The sequence below is a fragment of the Leptonychotes weddellii genome, chromosome 4, assembly GCF_054177405.1.
Source record: "Leptonychotes weddellii isolate Sample4059 chromosome 4, ASM5417740v2, whole genome shotgun sequence".
NCBI lineage: Eukaryota > Metazoa > Chordata > Mammalia > Carnivora > Phocidae > Leptonychotes > Leptonychotes weddellii.
The window spans coordinates 59,332,241-59,347,071 of record NC_138372.1 but is presented as its reverse complement, the minus strand read 5'-3'; the positions used below and the strand labels follow the sequence as shown (position 1 = coordinate 59,347,071).

General features: G+C 34.0%; 1 protein-coding gene across 11 annotated transcripts in view; it reads right to left on the bottom strand.

The window, feature by feature from the left end:
- NEXN (nexilin F-actin binding protein) overlaps positions 1-14,831 on the bottom strand; it is a 43,381-nt gene that overhangs the window by 6,043 nt on the left and 22,507 nt on the right. For 5 of the 11 annotated variants that reach the window (XM_081817023.1, XM_081817015.1, XM_081817014.1 and 2 more), the window contains 8 exons: positions 14,313-14,504; positions 14,032-14,110; positions 13,798-13,946; positions 8,519-8,560; positions 7,133-7,327; positions 6,856-7,032; positions 4,935-5,123; positions 879-1,076 (listed from right to left, as the gene is read on the bottom strand). In XM_081817023.1, coding sequence (XP_081673149.1) covers positions 879-1,076; positions 4,935-5,123; positions 6,856-7,032; positions 7,133-7,327; positions 8,519-8,560; positions 13,798-13,946; positions 14,032-14,110; positions 14,313-14,504 — 1,221 coding nt within the window. The remainder of the gene's footprint in view (positions 1-878; positions 1,077-4,934; positions 5,124-6,855; positions 7,033-7,132; positions 7,328-8,518; positions 8,561-13,797; positions 13,947-14,031; positions 14,111-14,312; positions 14,505-14,831) is intronic. The other 6 variants (XM_081817022.1, XM_081817020.1, XM_081817019.1 and 3 more) reach the window with 3 other exon arrangements.

Here is a 14,831-nt window from a genome sequence, read left to right as displayed (position 1 = left end):
AACCCTTTAGAAAGGGCCTTGGGGCATCAGGAGATAGGGAAAGAGCTGAGAATGCACCATAGAGAGGCAGGGGACAGGAGATTTGAGCCACGGCTCAAAGTCTAGCACATGCTCCATTGTCCAAGCAGCCTTCACTTAAAACACACAAATTCAAAGATAAGATTACGGTGTTAATTAAATTTTAAGTTTTAAATTTTACTTTAATTAAATTTTTAAATTAAAAATCAAGATGGCAACCTTAGAACATTAAACCTTATGCACAACCTATCTGAGCACAGGGTCCTGTGAGGGCCCAGGTTGCATGCCCATGAAGCTGACCCTGTACAGTCTATATTTATGTAGATATATATTTATGTATTTATTTAATTCACTTCAATACTAGAGAAATCATACTGAAATATTTATCATGAGAGTTCTGTCTTCTAATTTAGTAAAATAAAATGATTCAAAGACTTGCCAAACTGATATTGTTCTATTGGTATCCATGGTACTCTTGTAATTTTATTTTGACTAATCAGTTTATTTCAAGGAAAATAAATATAAAAAATGGGCATAGTAAGCACTTTAGGAAACAATTCTCCATCATAATATAACCACATAATTGTGAGGTATATAGGAAGAAATATTTACTTAAGGTACTATAGTAGTATGTTAGTCACTTGCAATCATATGTTTTAACCTAGTAAGAAAGAAGCAGAGTTATAGCAGGCTAGAAAGTGCTCATAACTATGCCAAAACTTGTACCAAGTGCCTCATGGTATGCTGGGTGTCCTTTATGTGAATAATAATACTTAAAAAGTTATTGTAAGATACTACATGTAAAATACTTATATTAATAAATATTTGGAGAATATAAATGGTATTTCTTAAAATCTCACCTCTCCCATTTCTTGTCTCAGTTGTTCAAATTCCTGTTTTTCCATCTCTAGCTTATGCTTCCTTTCCTCCTCTGTTCGTCGTTTTTCTTCTTCCATTTTTTGTTTTAGTAATTCTTCAAAATTAATTTCCAGTTTTCCCGGTGTAAGAGATTCTTGAGAAATTGTTTTATACATCTCTGGGAAGTCATCATCTACTACCTACTCAAAATGATTCTTTCATTATTTTTGCCAAAATTACACAAACTTTTAAAAAAAATTTTTTTTGTAGAAACTCTGATCACTTGAATAGAAAGGTTTCACACTGAACTAAAAATTTGGAGACCTAAATCTCTTCAAAAGTATAAAACAATAAACAAGGGAGAAATTACTAGAAAATATAAGACTAAGGTATTTTGTGGTTACAGAGGAAATGGTGACCATCTGTTTTCTGCTCCAATGAACACAAAGAAATCCTTTGAATTTGTATTATGAGTAATTTGAATTAGATATTAAGATTTTCTGATACTGAGAACACTTTGAATTAAAATGAATTTCCATTCTGCTAATTAAAATAGAGCATTTCCATTAAATCATGGTTTTGTCTGAATGAATTAGATAACCCATGATTCTTTCATAATCAGATAAAAATCATTCTTAATGCTGTAATTTTTTTGTACTAATTTATTTACTGTCTGGTTAATTAAATAATAATACTTAGAGCTGCCATGTAAATTCTAAGCACTTTACATTGATTTATTTAATCCTGTAATCCTATGAAGTAGATATTATTAATATCCTCCATTATAGATGAGAAACTCAGGTACTATTCCAGAGTGAACACAAATATTAAGTGGCAAAGGTGGGATTCAAACCTTCAAAAACCTAATAAAAATTATAAATAATGATTTAGACTATCTTTTTGTAATTTCATGAATTACACGTCTAACTGCCATTAAGTTGTGACCTTGGGCAAGTTACCCAGCCTCTGTGAGTTTCCCTATCTGTAACAACTTTTCATATAGTTGTCATGACAAAGTTTGGAAACACTTATAGTGTGTATGATACCCAATAGTAAGCTCCCAATGGCAGTTTTTTTTTTTTAAGATTTTATTTATTTGTGAGAGAGAGAGCAAGCATGAGCAGGGAGGAGGGGCAGAGGGAGAAACAGGCTCCCCGCTGAACAGGGAGCCCCATGTGGGACTTGATCCCAGTACCCTGAGATCATGACCCGAGCTGAGCCGAAGGCAGTAGTAGCTTAACCAACCAACTGAGCCACCCAGGAGTCCCCCAATGGCAGTTATTATTATTATATTATCATTCCCTGTAATAAAGGCAATCCCTAAATTGCAAATAGAAACTTTGCTTTTAAATCACTGACTTGGAATACATTTTACCATGAAAAGCAATTACCTAATTCTGTTTTTCTATCCCCTGAAAGTAGAAAATAAACCTCTGGCCTGAATTACGACCCTGTGGCTAAAGAAGACATAGGGTAATAAGGCAAAGGGTAATTATTTGTTTTACATATGACAGGCTTTACCAAAGAATAAACTCAACTCAGAAACAATGTTTACATGGTTTTACAATCCAAAGATTACCAGAAATTTTTATTAATATATGAGCTAACTGAGCTATAATACAAAATTAAAATATGGCCCTGGATAAAAAAAAAAAACCCAACATAAATGAAGGAAAAATTTTATCTTTCCTGATACAGAAATACCTCTAGGAAACTGGAGTTTTGGTTTAATGCAGTTTTCCTTCCTACACTTTTTCTATTAGTGAATCATGGCAGTTTCAGCCTAAAAATCTGCCCCTGGCATTAGATCTCCTGATCTTCACAGCTACTACTTGTCTATCACTCTGAACCTGCTTATTCTCCAAAAATTAAGTGCCTTCACAATGTTTATGGGGTTTCTGCATAGAAATCATTTGTGAATCAAGGATTACCTAGTTTTACACACAAGATAGTTTTAAGGAGCACCTGGCTGGCTCAGTCAGTAGAGATGCAACTCTTGATCATGGGGTTGTCAGTTCAAGCCCCATGTCAGGGGTAGCGTTTACTGAGCAAGTAAATAAGTTAATTATTTTTTAAAAAGATAGTTTTAATATACTCCACAAACATTTATAGGAAATTTGTTATGCTAGAATGCTTTGTGCCATGTGCCTGATGAACAGTCTAAGCCTCATGAGTGAGAATGACAGCTGTAAGCAACAACAATACATTAGTGCTATGCCAGGGGAGTACAAAATCCACAAGAATGCACAGAAAGAACACGTCTTTGGAACTTGTGTTCTCAGGAAAGGCTTCCCAGAGGAAATGGAAAATATGAATAGGAGACAGCAGAGCATGGGGAAAGGAAAGAGGGGCATGTTTCATTCAGCATTTATGAAGGTCCAGAGATGGATGAGAGCACAGTATTTTGAAGAAATTGGGAGAAATTTAGTATGTCCAGAACAAAGATGTCAGATTAAGAAGAATGAAGAAATGAAACTGGAAAAATATACTAGGACAATATTATAAAGAAATAGTTTAAAAAATTTTTTAGATTTAAAAAATTTTTAGATTTTTGCTTAAGGGAAGTGGAAAATTCTTAAGCAAAATAGTAACACAAATTTACCTGAAAGAAAGAAAGAGAAGGAGAAGAGAGCGAGAAAGATCACTCTTGTCTTTACAAAGAAGAATGGATTATAGACAAGAAAGCAAATTAAATAGGAGTTGGTTTGAGGCTAGAGATAACTGTGACCTGGGAGGAGATAGGTGACCCAAGGAAGGGATAACAATAGCAGTGGAAATGAGGGAAAAACTGATCGATTTTTAGAGTGATTTAGAAGGTAGAATGAATGAAACTTAGTGAATGACTGGATGTGAGGTATGAATGAGAAGGTGGAAGTCTTTAAGACTCCCAACTTTCTGATTTGAGCATCTGGATGGGTAATGAAGCCAAATAAACATGTGGATATATGTGCTTGAAGCTCCCCCAGACATAGGAAGAAAACCTGGTCATGATATCACTGAAGCCAATTAAAATGTTTCAAGAAGAGGGGGAGCACCTGGCTGCCTCAATCAGTAGAGCCTGCAACTCTTGATCTTCGGGTTGTGAGTTCAAGCCTCATGTTGGGCGTGGAGCCTACTTTTTATGTTTCAAGAAGGAGATGCAGCATTTATAGGTCAGCTTGCTTGAAAACTAGTGAGATAACTGTATATTTTACAAACATTAAAAAGTGGTATAGGGGGTGTAACTTTGTGAAGGAATTAAGTTTGGTAGCAATATCCAGAAGTGATAGGTGAGCATTTTGGAGAATTAAATAATTGTGATTAAATGGCTTTGGTCATTTAATATGTACTGGATGGGATGGAAGGTGAAATGAAAGAAGGAAAGAAAGGAGGGAGGGAAGAAGTGAAGGAGGAAATGTGGGACGGGAAAGAAGAATGGAGAGAATGGAAGGAAAGGTAGAGTAGGAAACTCTCTGCTTAGATACTTCTGGAAAACATACCTTCCCAGAGAAGGAAGATAATAATCCTTTAAGCCAGGCATAGCAACTTAATCAGAACCTTCTCAACATTACACTGAAGCAAACACCTTTAACTGATAGGTGTTAATGCCATAGGAGACTTTAAAGCTTCTTTGCTATCCCTACTTTTGAAAGATTCCAGAAATAATATCTAAAGTTTAATTATTTTTCTTAACATACTCTATTTTTTTTTTAAATTAAAAAAAAGTTTAAGGTCTATTTGAGAGACAGTGAGTGTGTACCTGAGTACAGGGGGAAGGAGCAGAGGGAGAGAGTCTCAAGCACTCTGTGCTGAGCGTGGAGCCTGACACAGGCTCGATTTCAAGACCCCGAGATCACAACCTGAGCCAAAACCAAGAGTTGAATGCTTAACTGACTGCACCACTCAGGCACCCCAAATTTAAAAAAATTTTAAAGTAATCGCTATACCCAACATGGGGCTCAAACTCACAACCCCAAGACTTGCATCCAATACTGACTGAGCCAGTCAGGCACCCCCTCTTAACATACTCTTAAAAAAGCTGAATCCTAATGGCATTCTCCAGTTACATTCTATCTTACCATGCTTCTCCTTGCTTCAGCAAATGCCTTCTTTTCTTCCTCTATTCTCCTCCTGGCTTCTTCTTCTGCTTTCCTTTTTTCATCTTCTCTCCTTTGTCTTTCTATTTCTTCAAAACTGAGTTTGAGTTTACCAGGGCGGTACCCTTTTAAAATTTTTTCTGTGTCTTGGTTTTCCTCCTCTTCATTTACCTAACCAAGAAACAACTCATTACTAAGAACCGAGATTCATCAAGGGCAGGAATGAATTATCAATCAAAAGGCACAGAACTGGCCACCTCACACACAAATATTTTCTTGCCCTTAATATATTTGACCAAATTTCCTTTCCTTTATAATTTCTTAGCTGATAAAGTATTTAAATTTGGAGAAATTCCAAATAAAGATGTACTCAAGTTAAATAACAGTTCCCATGAAAGTCAAATTTTTAAATAGATAAATTGAGTGTTTGAAAGAATTTAAGGGGTCATTTAAGAGTTCTAATAAATATTAACTCTCCCAGAACAAAACATAAAATGCGTGTGTGTGTACTTACTATGCTTCAAGTATATCTATAGAGAGTCTCTATTGTAGTAAAATAAAATTCTCATTTTGTAATTTTCATGGATATTTTACTATGAACTATGGTACTTTTCCTTATACTAATCAGATAAAAGATTACCTGGAACTATTTTTTATAAAATTCAAATTTTATGATTTTATAATTAAAATTATAATTAAATATTTATTGAAATTTATGATTTGATTATTTCTATTTTCATGAAATTGATCACCACTGGTAGCTAAAGTGTGTACATATTATGCAATTATAATTACCCAGAAGTAATAACATTTTCAAATGTCTAGAGAATTTAACTTTTGTAGATACAGTCCTTAGAACATTAATGAAAGTTGATCAAGAAATTCTGAAACTTTTAAAAAATTATAGATATTCCATTAAAATTCAAAAAATTTTTACAATGAGATTTGGAATCAGTATTTTCTTATTTCAATTTTATTTTTTATTGATATAGTTATAATAGTTAACATTTTACAGCGCTTATTATATGCCAGACATTAACTGCTTTCTGTATTAACTCACGTACAATTTAAGAAGTAGACACAATTATTTTCACCATTTTACAAATAAGAAAACTAAGACATAGAGGGGTTAAATAACTTGTCCCTGGTTACACACTAAATAAACAATAGATATGTGAATCCAGGCAGTGTGGTTCCAGAAACTATGCTCTTAACCACTACACTCCATACCTCTACACACACACACACATACACACATCTACATACCTTATATAACAAACTGCATATTCCATAGTAAACTTATTTTGATAAGTTCAAATATTTGAAAAACTGGACTAAAACTAAGTGTACACTTATGATTAGACTCGAAAGTGTGCGTGTGCTGTACCCTGTCATTAAATACACTGCAGGCTGAACTAACAAAGAGAAACCAGGTTCATTGACTCCTATTTTACATATTTATAATTTATAACATAAAAATAAAAATTAAAGCATATTAGGTAAAATGTCCCATCATAAAGAGAAACTAGAAAATAATACAGATGCATTTTATATAGGAAATATGTATAGTTTCAAAATCAGACCCTTTTATATAGACAATCTCCTTGAATTTATAGGAATGAGTTTTATTTAAAGCCAGCTTCCTTCCCTAATACTAAGTTTTTTATATATAACATTCATAGGACATATATAAAATATAATTTGTAGGTTATATATCATTATATATTATATATAATATCATTATATATAAATACATATATTATAGGGGCATCTGCTGGCTCACTTGGTAGAGCGTACAACTCCTGGTTCGAGCCCCATGTTGAGTGTAGAGATTACTTAAAAATAAAATCTTTAAATATATATATATATTTTAAAATACGTTTTATATATATATTTGTTTTACCATTTGCCGCCTTGCTTCTTCAAAAGCACGCTTCTCTTCTTCTAAACGTTGTCTTGCTTCCTCTTCAGCTTGCCTCCTTCGGTTTTCTTGTCTTTGTCTTTCCAATTCTTCAAAAGTTAGTTTCAGTTTTCCAGGAGAAAGGGATTCTTTTTTTGCCTCGCTTTCTAGTTCATCATCCTAAGAAACATTGTGCAAACACATCTGTTAATCATAAAAGGAAATGCTGGTAACTTAACTGCTTTGATTTGTACCTAAAAAAAATAAAAATAAAAATTACCACGACCAATGAAAGACACTTTGCTTCCTTGAGAGATCGCCGTTGTTCTTCATATCTTATTCTTTTATCTTCTTCATATTTGACCCTTTCTTTTTCTTCTCGTTCTTTCTCTAGATCCTCAAAATTCTTCATCTTTCCAGAAGTTTTTTGTGATTTGACAGGTACCACTGTTACAAGCAGTGATTCGTCTCCTTCCTAATTTATAAAATAGAAAATTAGCATATTTCTTGCTAACCAAAATTTAGGTTTCATGGGATTTTGCCTCCATTATTGGTGAGTTTCATTACATTGCCATCAATGTTACGAAGAACAAAAATTTATATATATTTTTTACAGATTTCTATTCAATAGTTGTTTCTCTGAATTCATTGTACATTGAGTTAATTTAACTGAAATCCATTGTTGACAAGGCTCAAGGAGCATCTTCTTTCCTAGAAGGTGGTGTTAATACAGCTGTTTGGATAAAACCGCATGACATCATCTGAATTTAGCTGTCCGTGCACTACTAGTTCCACAGAAGGCGGTGGGCATGTGAGTGTACTCTAAATCAATTTGATGGTGGGTAGATTCCGTTTAAACACACACGAAAAGTCTCCACAGGACTTTTTGCTCCGTGCAAGTTGTTAACTACTTAACAAAACTATTATTTAGTGAGGAAAGACAAACAGTATTTCCAAGTTATTTATAAAACACTTATAGAACAATACTCATTGGCATTTGGTCCTAGTAAAATATTCTTAAATTTGTTGTTTTTCAAATTCATTTTAATTAATTCTATTAATCTATTGTTACCTCTGAACTTTTTTCAAAAATAAAGTAAGTTATAATATGTAACGCATGTCCCTAAAATAAAACTGCTTCCAATTTATGTGGCTGTAGTTTTAGGCACACCATCAAATTGATGCTTAACCTTCTCTGTTAGGTAAAAAGGAATTAGCTAAAGTTTTTGTGGTTGTTGAACATTCCTTCATGGTACTAGATACTGTACTTTCTACTAGTATGTGATAAAACAAACTATCAAGAACTCCGAGGAAAGAGGAAGACAAATGATGGGAAAAACCCTGCTTTCAAAAAATGTTAGCTTTCAACAATCTCGACCATTAGTAACAGTTCAAGAAATACATAGTCTTGGCAGAGTATCTCAATCTGACACTTGTGTCTTTAACCATGAAAGCAAAAACATACTTTTTTTTTCATACTTTTAAGACACTAAGCTAGTGTTTGAAAGTGCAAAAGTATGATCTTGCTTTGCAAAATACTTGTCCTTTTTGTTGTTGTTGCTATAATTATAATAAAAATAAAAATGCTTTTCATTTTTTAATTAAAAGATTATTTGTGAACCAGATAATTTTAGGTGATGTTTCATTAAAGGAAATGTCCATTTACCTCTGATGCTGATTCAGTTCCCGTATTGTTTATGTCCTCAATCTATTGAATGAGAATTTCATATCATTACATTACATTGAATTTCTGCTTTCTGCTTTTAAATATACAACTGAAAAGTAATTTAGCTGTGACTTATGGTAAATTTTCAAATTTATAATTTTTGAAATATTTTTATGTTTCTCCAAATTGGCCTATTATGTCCATTTAAGTGGAGATTAAACCTTATATTAGTTTTTGTATTTTGACATCAAAATCAGTATCTAGGGAATATATTAAGAAAAAATTAAAATAAAGCCTACCTTTGTAATTCTGGAATTTGAATAATGGACCAAATTCTTATGACCTGCTGTAAGCTTACAAGTAGCAATTATTAATTAAATTAGCAATTTAAACTGAGATACAGAAACATTTCTCCATTCTCGGTCTCTGCCCCAGCCAAAGTAAAACCTATCAGTAGTAATCAAATAATCATGACTATATTTTGCAATATAAATATATGGCAAAAATATAACTGACACAGTAATACAGTGCAGTGCACTAGCTTTCACATGGCTGGTTTAGAAGGGACAGGAATTCTGGTCGATATAATTGTTTACTCTCTATTTTGACCACATCTAGGAAAGAAAGGCCCTCATTCAATGGAAGGGGTCTCAACTTGGACATTATTCATAAGAAACACCATTAGGGCAGCTCGAGGGGCAGGCTAATGTATGTAAGAGAAACGGGAAAGAAGCTAGGCAATTTAAATAATGCAATGTTTGAGATCTCAGGAAAAGGAAACATAAGCAGTGGGAAAATGGGAGAAGTTAGAAAGTAAACATTCATATTGTTTATTGTTTTAACATGATTTTTAACATCAGTGAAAGAGTCTGGAAGTAGTTTGTTCCTTATGCAGTCTAAGGGAATTCTGTTGTACCTTGGCTTATAGGAGGAACTGGACTGGCTAAGTCCCTGTTCTTCATCATTTCACTTTCCTTTTCTATATTCTCTGTCACGGGAGAATTAATACATTTTATTAATATACCAAATTTCTTGAAAAATAAATTCTGAATAATTTATTAAAAATAAATCTATTTTACATTTTAATAATTTTATTGTTTTGTTTAGAATGATTTCTTTTGCACAATTGTATATTACACTGATTTGCTATGTAAGTGAAGGTTTTACTAAATGATGTATTGTACTAAGAAAAATTTTAAGCCATAATAAAATAATTACAAAATTATTTCTTTTCAGGGGTACCTGCTGGTTCTGTTGGAAGAGCATGCAACACCTGATCTCAGGGTCATGAGTTCAAGCCCCACACTGGGTGTAGAGATTACTTTAAATAAATAAATAAACTTAAAAAAAAAAGTATTTCCCTTCCAAAGAATGCTAACAATTCCTTGACAAATCAATAAAAAGTTCTAGGAGATACAGTGAGAAGCCAGACACTGAGAGTATAGGAAAGATAAATTCTAAATTTCTTAACTCTAAATTTCTTTTACTTGCTACTAAAACCTCAGATTTTTATTAGCTTATGATAAGATAATAAATTATATTATGGAGTGGCTTTTGTTTTGTTGTTGTATGCTTTCTTCTTTGCTCATTTTAAGCCATTGTCAAAACTTTAACAGAAGACATAATTTTATTTTCATTGGGTTTCCATAAACAAAGGAAAAAGTGAATTTGTCTGAGTGGCCATGGTGTCAGTATATTCACAGAGAACTGAGACATTCAGTTCTGTTATAGTGTTGGCTCTCAGAAGCTACCACTGAAAAGCTGCTTCCCAACTATTTCTTTTGATTATGAAAAGGAAATTCCTTTTACTCCTTCCCAGAGGAACTTCCTTTTGTCCCCTTTATTTTCAACATCCCAGTCCCCTACCAATAAATTCTTATTTTCTAAGTTGATAGATGTTAACCTTGCCTGTCAAGAGTATCCTCAAAGATAACCAGATTCTCCCCCAAGTTTTATTGGTCTTTGATTCTAACATCCAGTATACGAAGTATACCCATTTTTAATTCATCATAAGATCATCTAGAATCTGGCAGTTATCCTCCTGAGTCAGGAATCCCTTCTCAAGCATTCTTAAATATGGACTTGTACAAGTGGGTTTTTCAAATTAACGTTAAGACTTTATTTTTCTTAGTAAACTCCACCCCCAATGTGGGGCTCAAACCGATGACCCCAAAATCAAGTCACATGCTCCACCAATTGAGCCACCCAGGCGCCCCAACATTAAGACTTTTCTTGATTACCTATGTCATACTTCTTAAATTCAAAGATAGATTCAATTTTATTAGACTTGAGCAGAAAATGTACTTAAATTTTAAAATTGGACTTTCCATATTTGTAAGATAAAATTACTATTAATAGTTTATTTTGCTCTACCTACATATTCTCAAATAATGTAATAAGCCAAAAGTTTCATTAACCAGGACTCTAAGGCACCCTGCCATGTAGTTTCTGGAGTTACTAAAGAAGTGTTTTTTGTTTTTTTTTTTCTTGATACCTTGTCTCCCTCTCTTAGTATCCCATGTCTTCATCATATTTAAACTCACCTCTTCAACACACACATAGTTTTTCTTTGAGAAATCACTGCCTATGTATTCAGTTCTTGGTGTTGTTAGTGGGTCTTAAAGTCTCATGAGTCTAGTTTGTGCTTTTTGAAAAAGTATATAAGACTCAAAATAAGTAGACTAACCCCATGCACATACCCACTATTTTTTGTCAAATCCTTATATTTTAATTATATATTTTAGTCTGATTTTATTACCCTATTTTATAATTTATATTAAAAATGTAATTACATATGCTAATATATATTTACAACATAAAATCTGTAATATTTATTATATTTGTACTCCTGGGTGAAATTTCATTGCAAAATGAATTCTCGGGCACCTAGGTGACTCAGTCGTTAAAAGTCGGCCTTTGGCTCAGGTCATGATCCCAGGATCCTGAGATTGAGCCCCCCATCGGGCTCCCTGCTCAGCCAGGAGCCTGCTTCTCCCTCTCCCACTCGCCCTGTTTGTGTTCCCTCTCTAGCTCTCTAGTGTCTCTCTCTCTGTGTCAAATAAATAAATAAAATCTTCAAAAAAAAAAATGAATTATCATCTTGGATGACTGGAGAAGGCAGAGATAAAGTACCTGTCATCCTTTCTTTAGATAAAGAGGTACAAAGTGATAAAATATAAGAAATTCCAATTCTTTTCTATAATTCATCTGGCATATGTCATAAGTGGCTGTTTGTGCCACAGAAAGTAGTTATTTGCAAAATCTGGGTAAATTTCTTTGACATTTAAGTATGGCATATGCTTTGCCTTCTTTGTTATTTTTCTTTTCAGAAAGGTAGGAAACTGGAAGGAGTGTAGCAAGTAGATTTATGGCACTTAAAGAGTAGGCAAAAAAGAGCCAAGTACAATTTCACAATAAAAATGGTTTTATACTGTGAAGACTATGTTAATTTGTTAATGATGAGAGATGGAGGAGAAGCTAAAATGGTTTCATGACATTTTATCTATATGTACTAAATAAAATCTTTAAAAAATAAATAAAATATTTTACTTATTTGACAGAGAGAGAGAGAGCGAGCACAAGCAGGGGGAGTGGCAGGCAGAGGGAGAAGCAGGCTCCCCACAGAGCAGGAAGCCAGATGGTGGGCTCAACCCCAGGACCCCGGGATCATGATCCAAGCTGAAGGCAGACACTTAACTAAGCCACCCGAGCACCCCCAGATTCTTGGGTATTTTAAAAATGCTTACCAACCTCTTACTTCTCATGCTTTAAGCTAAAATATATAGAAATTCTAAATCCATTAAAGAGACTATGTAGGGGCACCTGGGTGGCTCGGTTGGTTGGGCATCTGCCTTCGGCTCGGGTCATGATCCCGGGGTCCTGCGATCGAGCCCCACGTCGGGCTCCCTGCTCAGCAGGAGCCTGCTTCTTTCTCTCCTCCCCACTTGTGCTCTCTCCCGCTATCTCTGTCACTCTCTGTCTCTCTCTCTCAAAATAAATTAAAAAAAAAAAAAAAAAGAGAGACTATATAAAATCATAGTAATAATTTTTTTCTCCCTTCTAATTTGTCCCCTGTAGCTATGGGGCATCAATAATGGCTATCTGAAGCAAATAGCTGTCACATATTTCTCCCCTCTCCTACCACCAACTTAAAAAACAAAAAAAGCTGGGATGCCTGGGTGGCTCAGTCATTAAGCATCTGCCTTCTGCTTAGGTCATGATCCCAGGGTCCTGGGATTGAGCCCCACATCGGGCTCCTTGCTCCGCGGAGAGCCTGCTTCTCCCTCTGCCCTGCGGCTCCCCCAGCTTATGCGCTCTCTCTCTGACAGATAAATAAAATCTTAGGGCGCCTGGGTGGCTCAGTTGGTTAAGCGACTGCCTTCGGCTCAGGTCAGGATCCTGGAGTCCCAGGATCGAGTCCCGCATCGGGCTCCCTGCTCGGCAAGGAGCCTGCTTCTCCCTCTGACCCTCCTCCCTCTCATGCTCTCTGTCTCTCATTCTCTCTCTCGCAAATAAATAAAAATCTTAAAAAAAAAAAAAAAAAAAATTAAAAAAAAAAATAAATAAAATAAAATCTTAAAAAACAAAAAAGTTAATAAGCTAGCTGATAATAACATTATTAAATGTAATTTGTTTCAAATTCTTGAGTGGGAAGGTATCCTAATTATGCCTTAATGTGTAATAATAACCAATAACTACTTATTGATTACTATTGAAAGACAAGCACATTGTGGATAGTTTAGGTGAAACTGCCCTTATGTCTTTGTAAAAACCTCTAACATGTCAGGAAAAACAAGAAATGTGGTCCATGTAAGGAATATGGACTGAATGACAAGATGGTACATAACAAAAGTTATCTCAGCATTCAACCTTAAAATAAGGACATTCTGCCCTTATCCTTCTGGCATTTGATAATAAATATTTGTACTTAAGATCTTGTTTTCAGGGGCGCCTGGGTGGCTCAGTTGGTTAAGCGACTGCCTTCGGCTCAGGTCATGATCCTGGAGTCCTGGGATCGAGCCCCACGTCGGGCTCCCTGCTCAGCAGGGAGTCTGCTTCTCCCTCCGACCTCCCCTCTCTCATGTGCTCTCTCTCTCTCTCATTCTCTCTCTTTCAAATAAATAAATAAATAAATCTTTTTTAAAGAAGTTCTTGTTTTAAAGTTAGCTGCTATTTAATAAGCTAATGTTATATTAAAATATTTTAATTAGGCAATGTACTAATTAGTTTTACTCTGTACAGTTTCTGAGGCAAATACCAATTTAATATTTAGTGTATACCTGCTCAGCCCTTTTTGCTAATTCACGTTCTATCTTCCTCTTCTCTAACATATCCTGCTCAATTCTGCGTCTTCGTTCCTCCTCCGTCCTCTTTCTTTGTTCCTCTTGTCTTTGTTTCTCCATTTCAGCAAATCTACCTTTAACAGTTCCTAAGAACATATGAAACATGTTTGATATTTTGCTACATTTTCCTTTTTGCAATTTCATTTACGATTTCCCTCTCAAGTTTCTTACCTGTTAGCTTTGGGACATAAGCCTTTTCTACTTTCGAAGATACCTCTTCCTCATCATCAGAAGCAAGCATTTCTTTAATCTAAATGGTTAAATAAATTAATATGAACATGTCCAAAATTTAGACTAAATTATATACAGAGTTTGAAATTAACTTATAAATACAGAAAATTATTTTAATTATTTAATAATATTTAATATAAAATATGATTAATGTGAATAATGTGTAAATTAAAAAGATGAAAATATGAATTTTGCACAAGAATAAAATAAAATAAAATAACCTCCTGCTTTCTCCTGTTCCATTCTCTCTCTCTAATATATTGTTCTTTTCTTCTTTGTTTTTCATCTCTAGATCTCCTTTGATTTCTTTCTTCCCTGGCTCTCTGCATGGCTTCAAACTTATCCTTTACATCACCCTTGCCAAGTTTTGGCACATAGGTTTTTGGGACAGGTTTAGATGAAGAAAGCAGAATCTTCGTTAGAAGAAAATAAAGAGAAGAAAGTTAAAAAATATAGAAGAAATCAAGTAAAGATAGATCAGAATAAGCAATATAAGAAATACTTATTGAAACAGAAAATAGAAACAAGTTTGAAACATTTGTACAATCATAATCTGATTATTTTCTAAAGTCTAAGTATGAAAAATGAAATTTAGAAAATATGAATAAAAACTTATTAATATAAAGAAATTCCATTTTGTAGGTGTGTTCCCCTGAAACTGAAGGCTAGTAAAATATAAAAATTGAATACTGGATTCTAATTTAAAACAATATATTTTCCTACACCATTATTAAAAATTC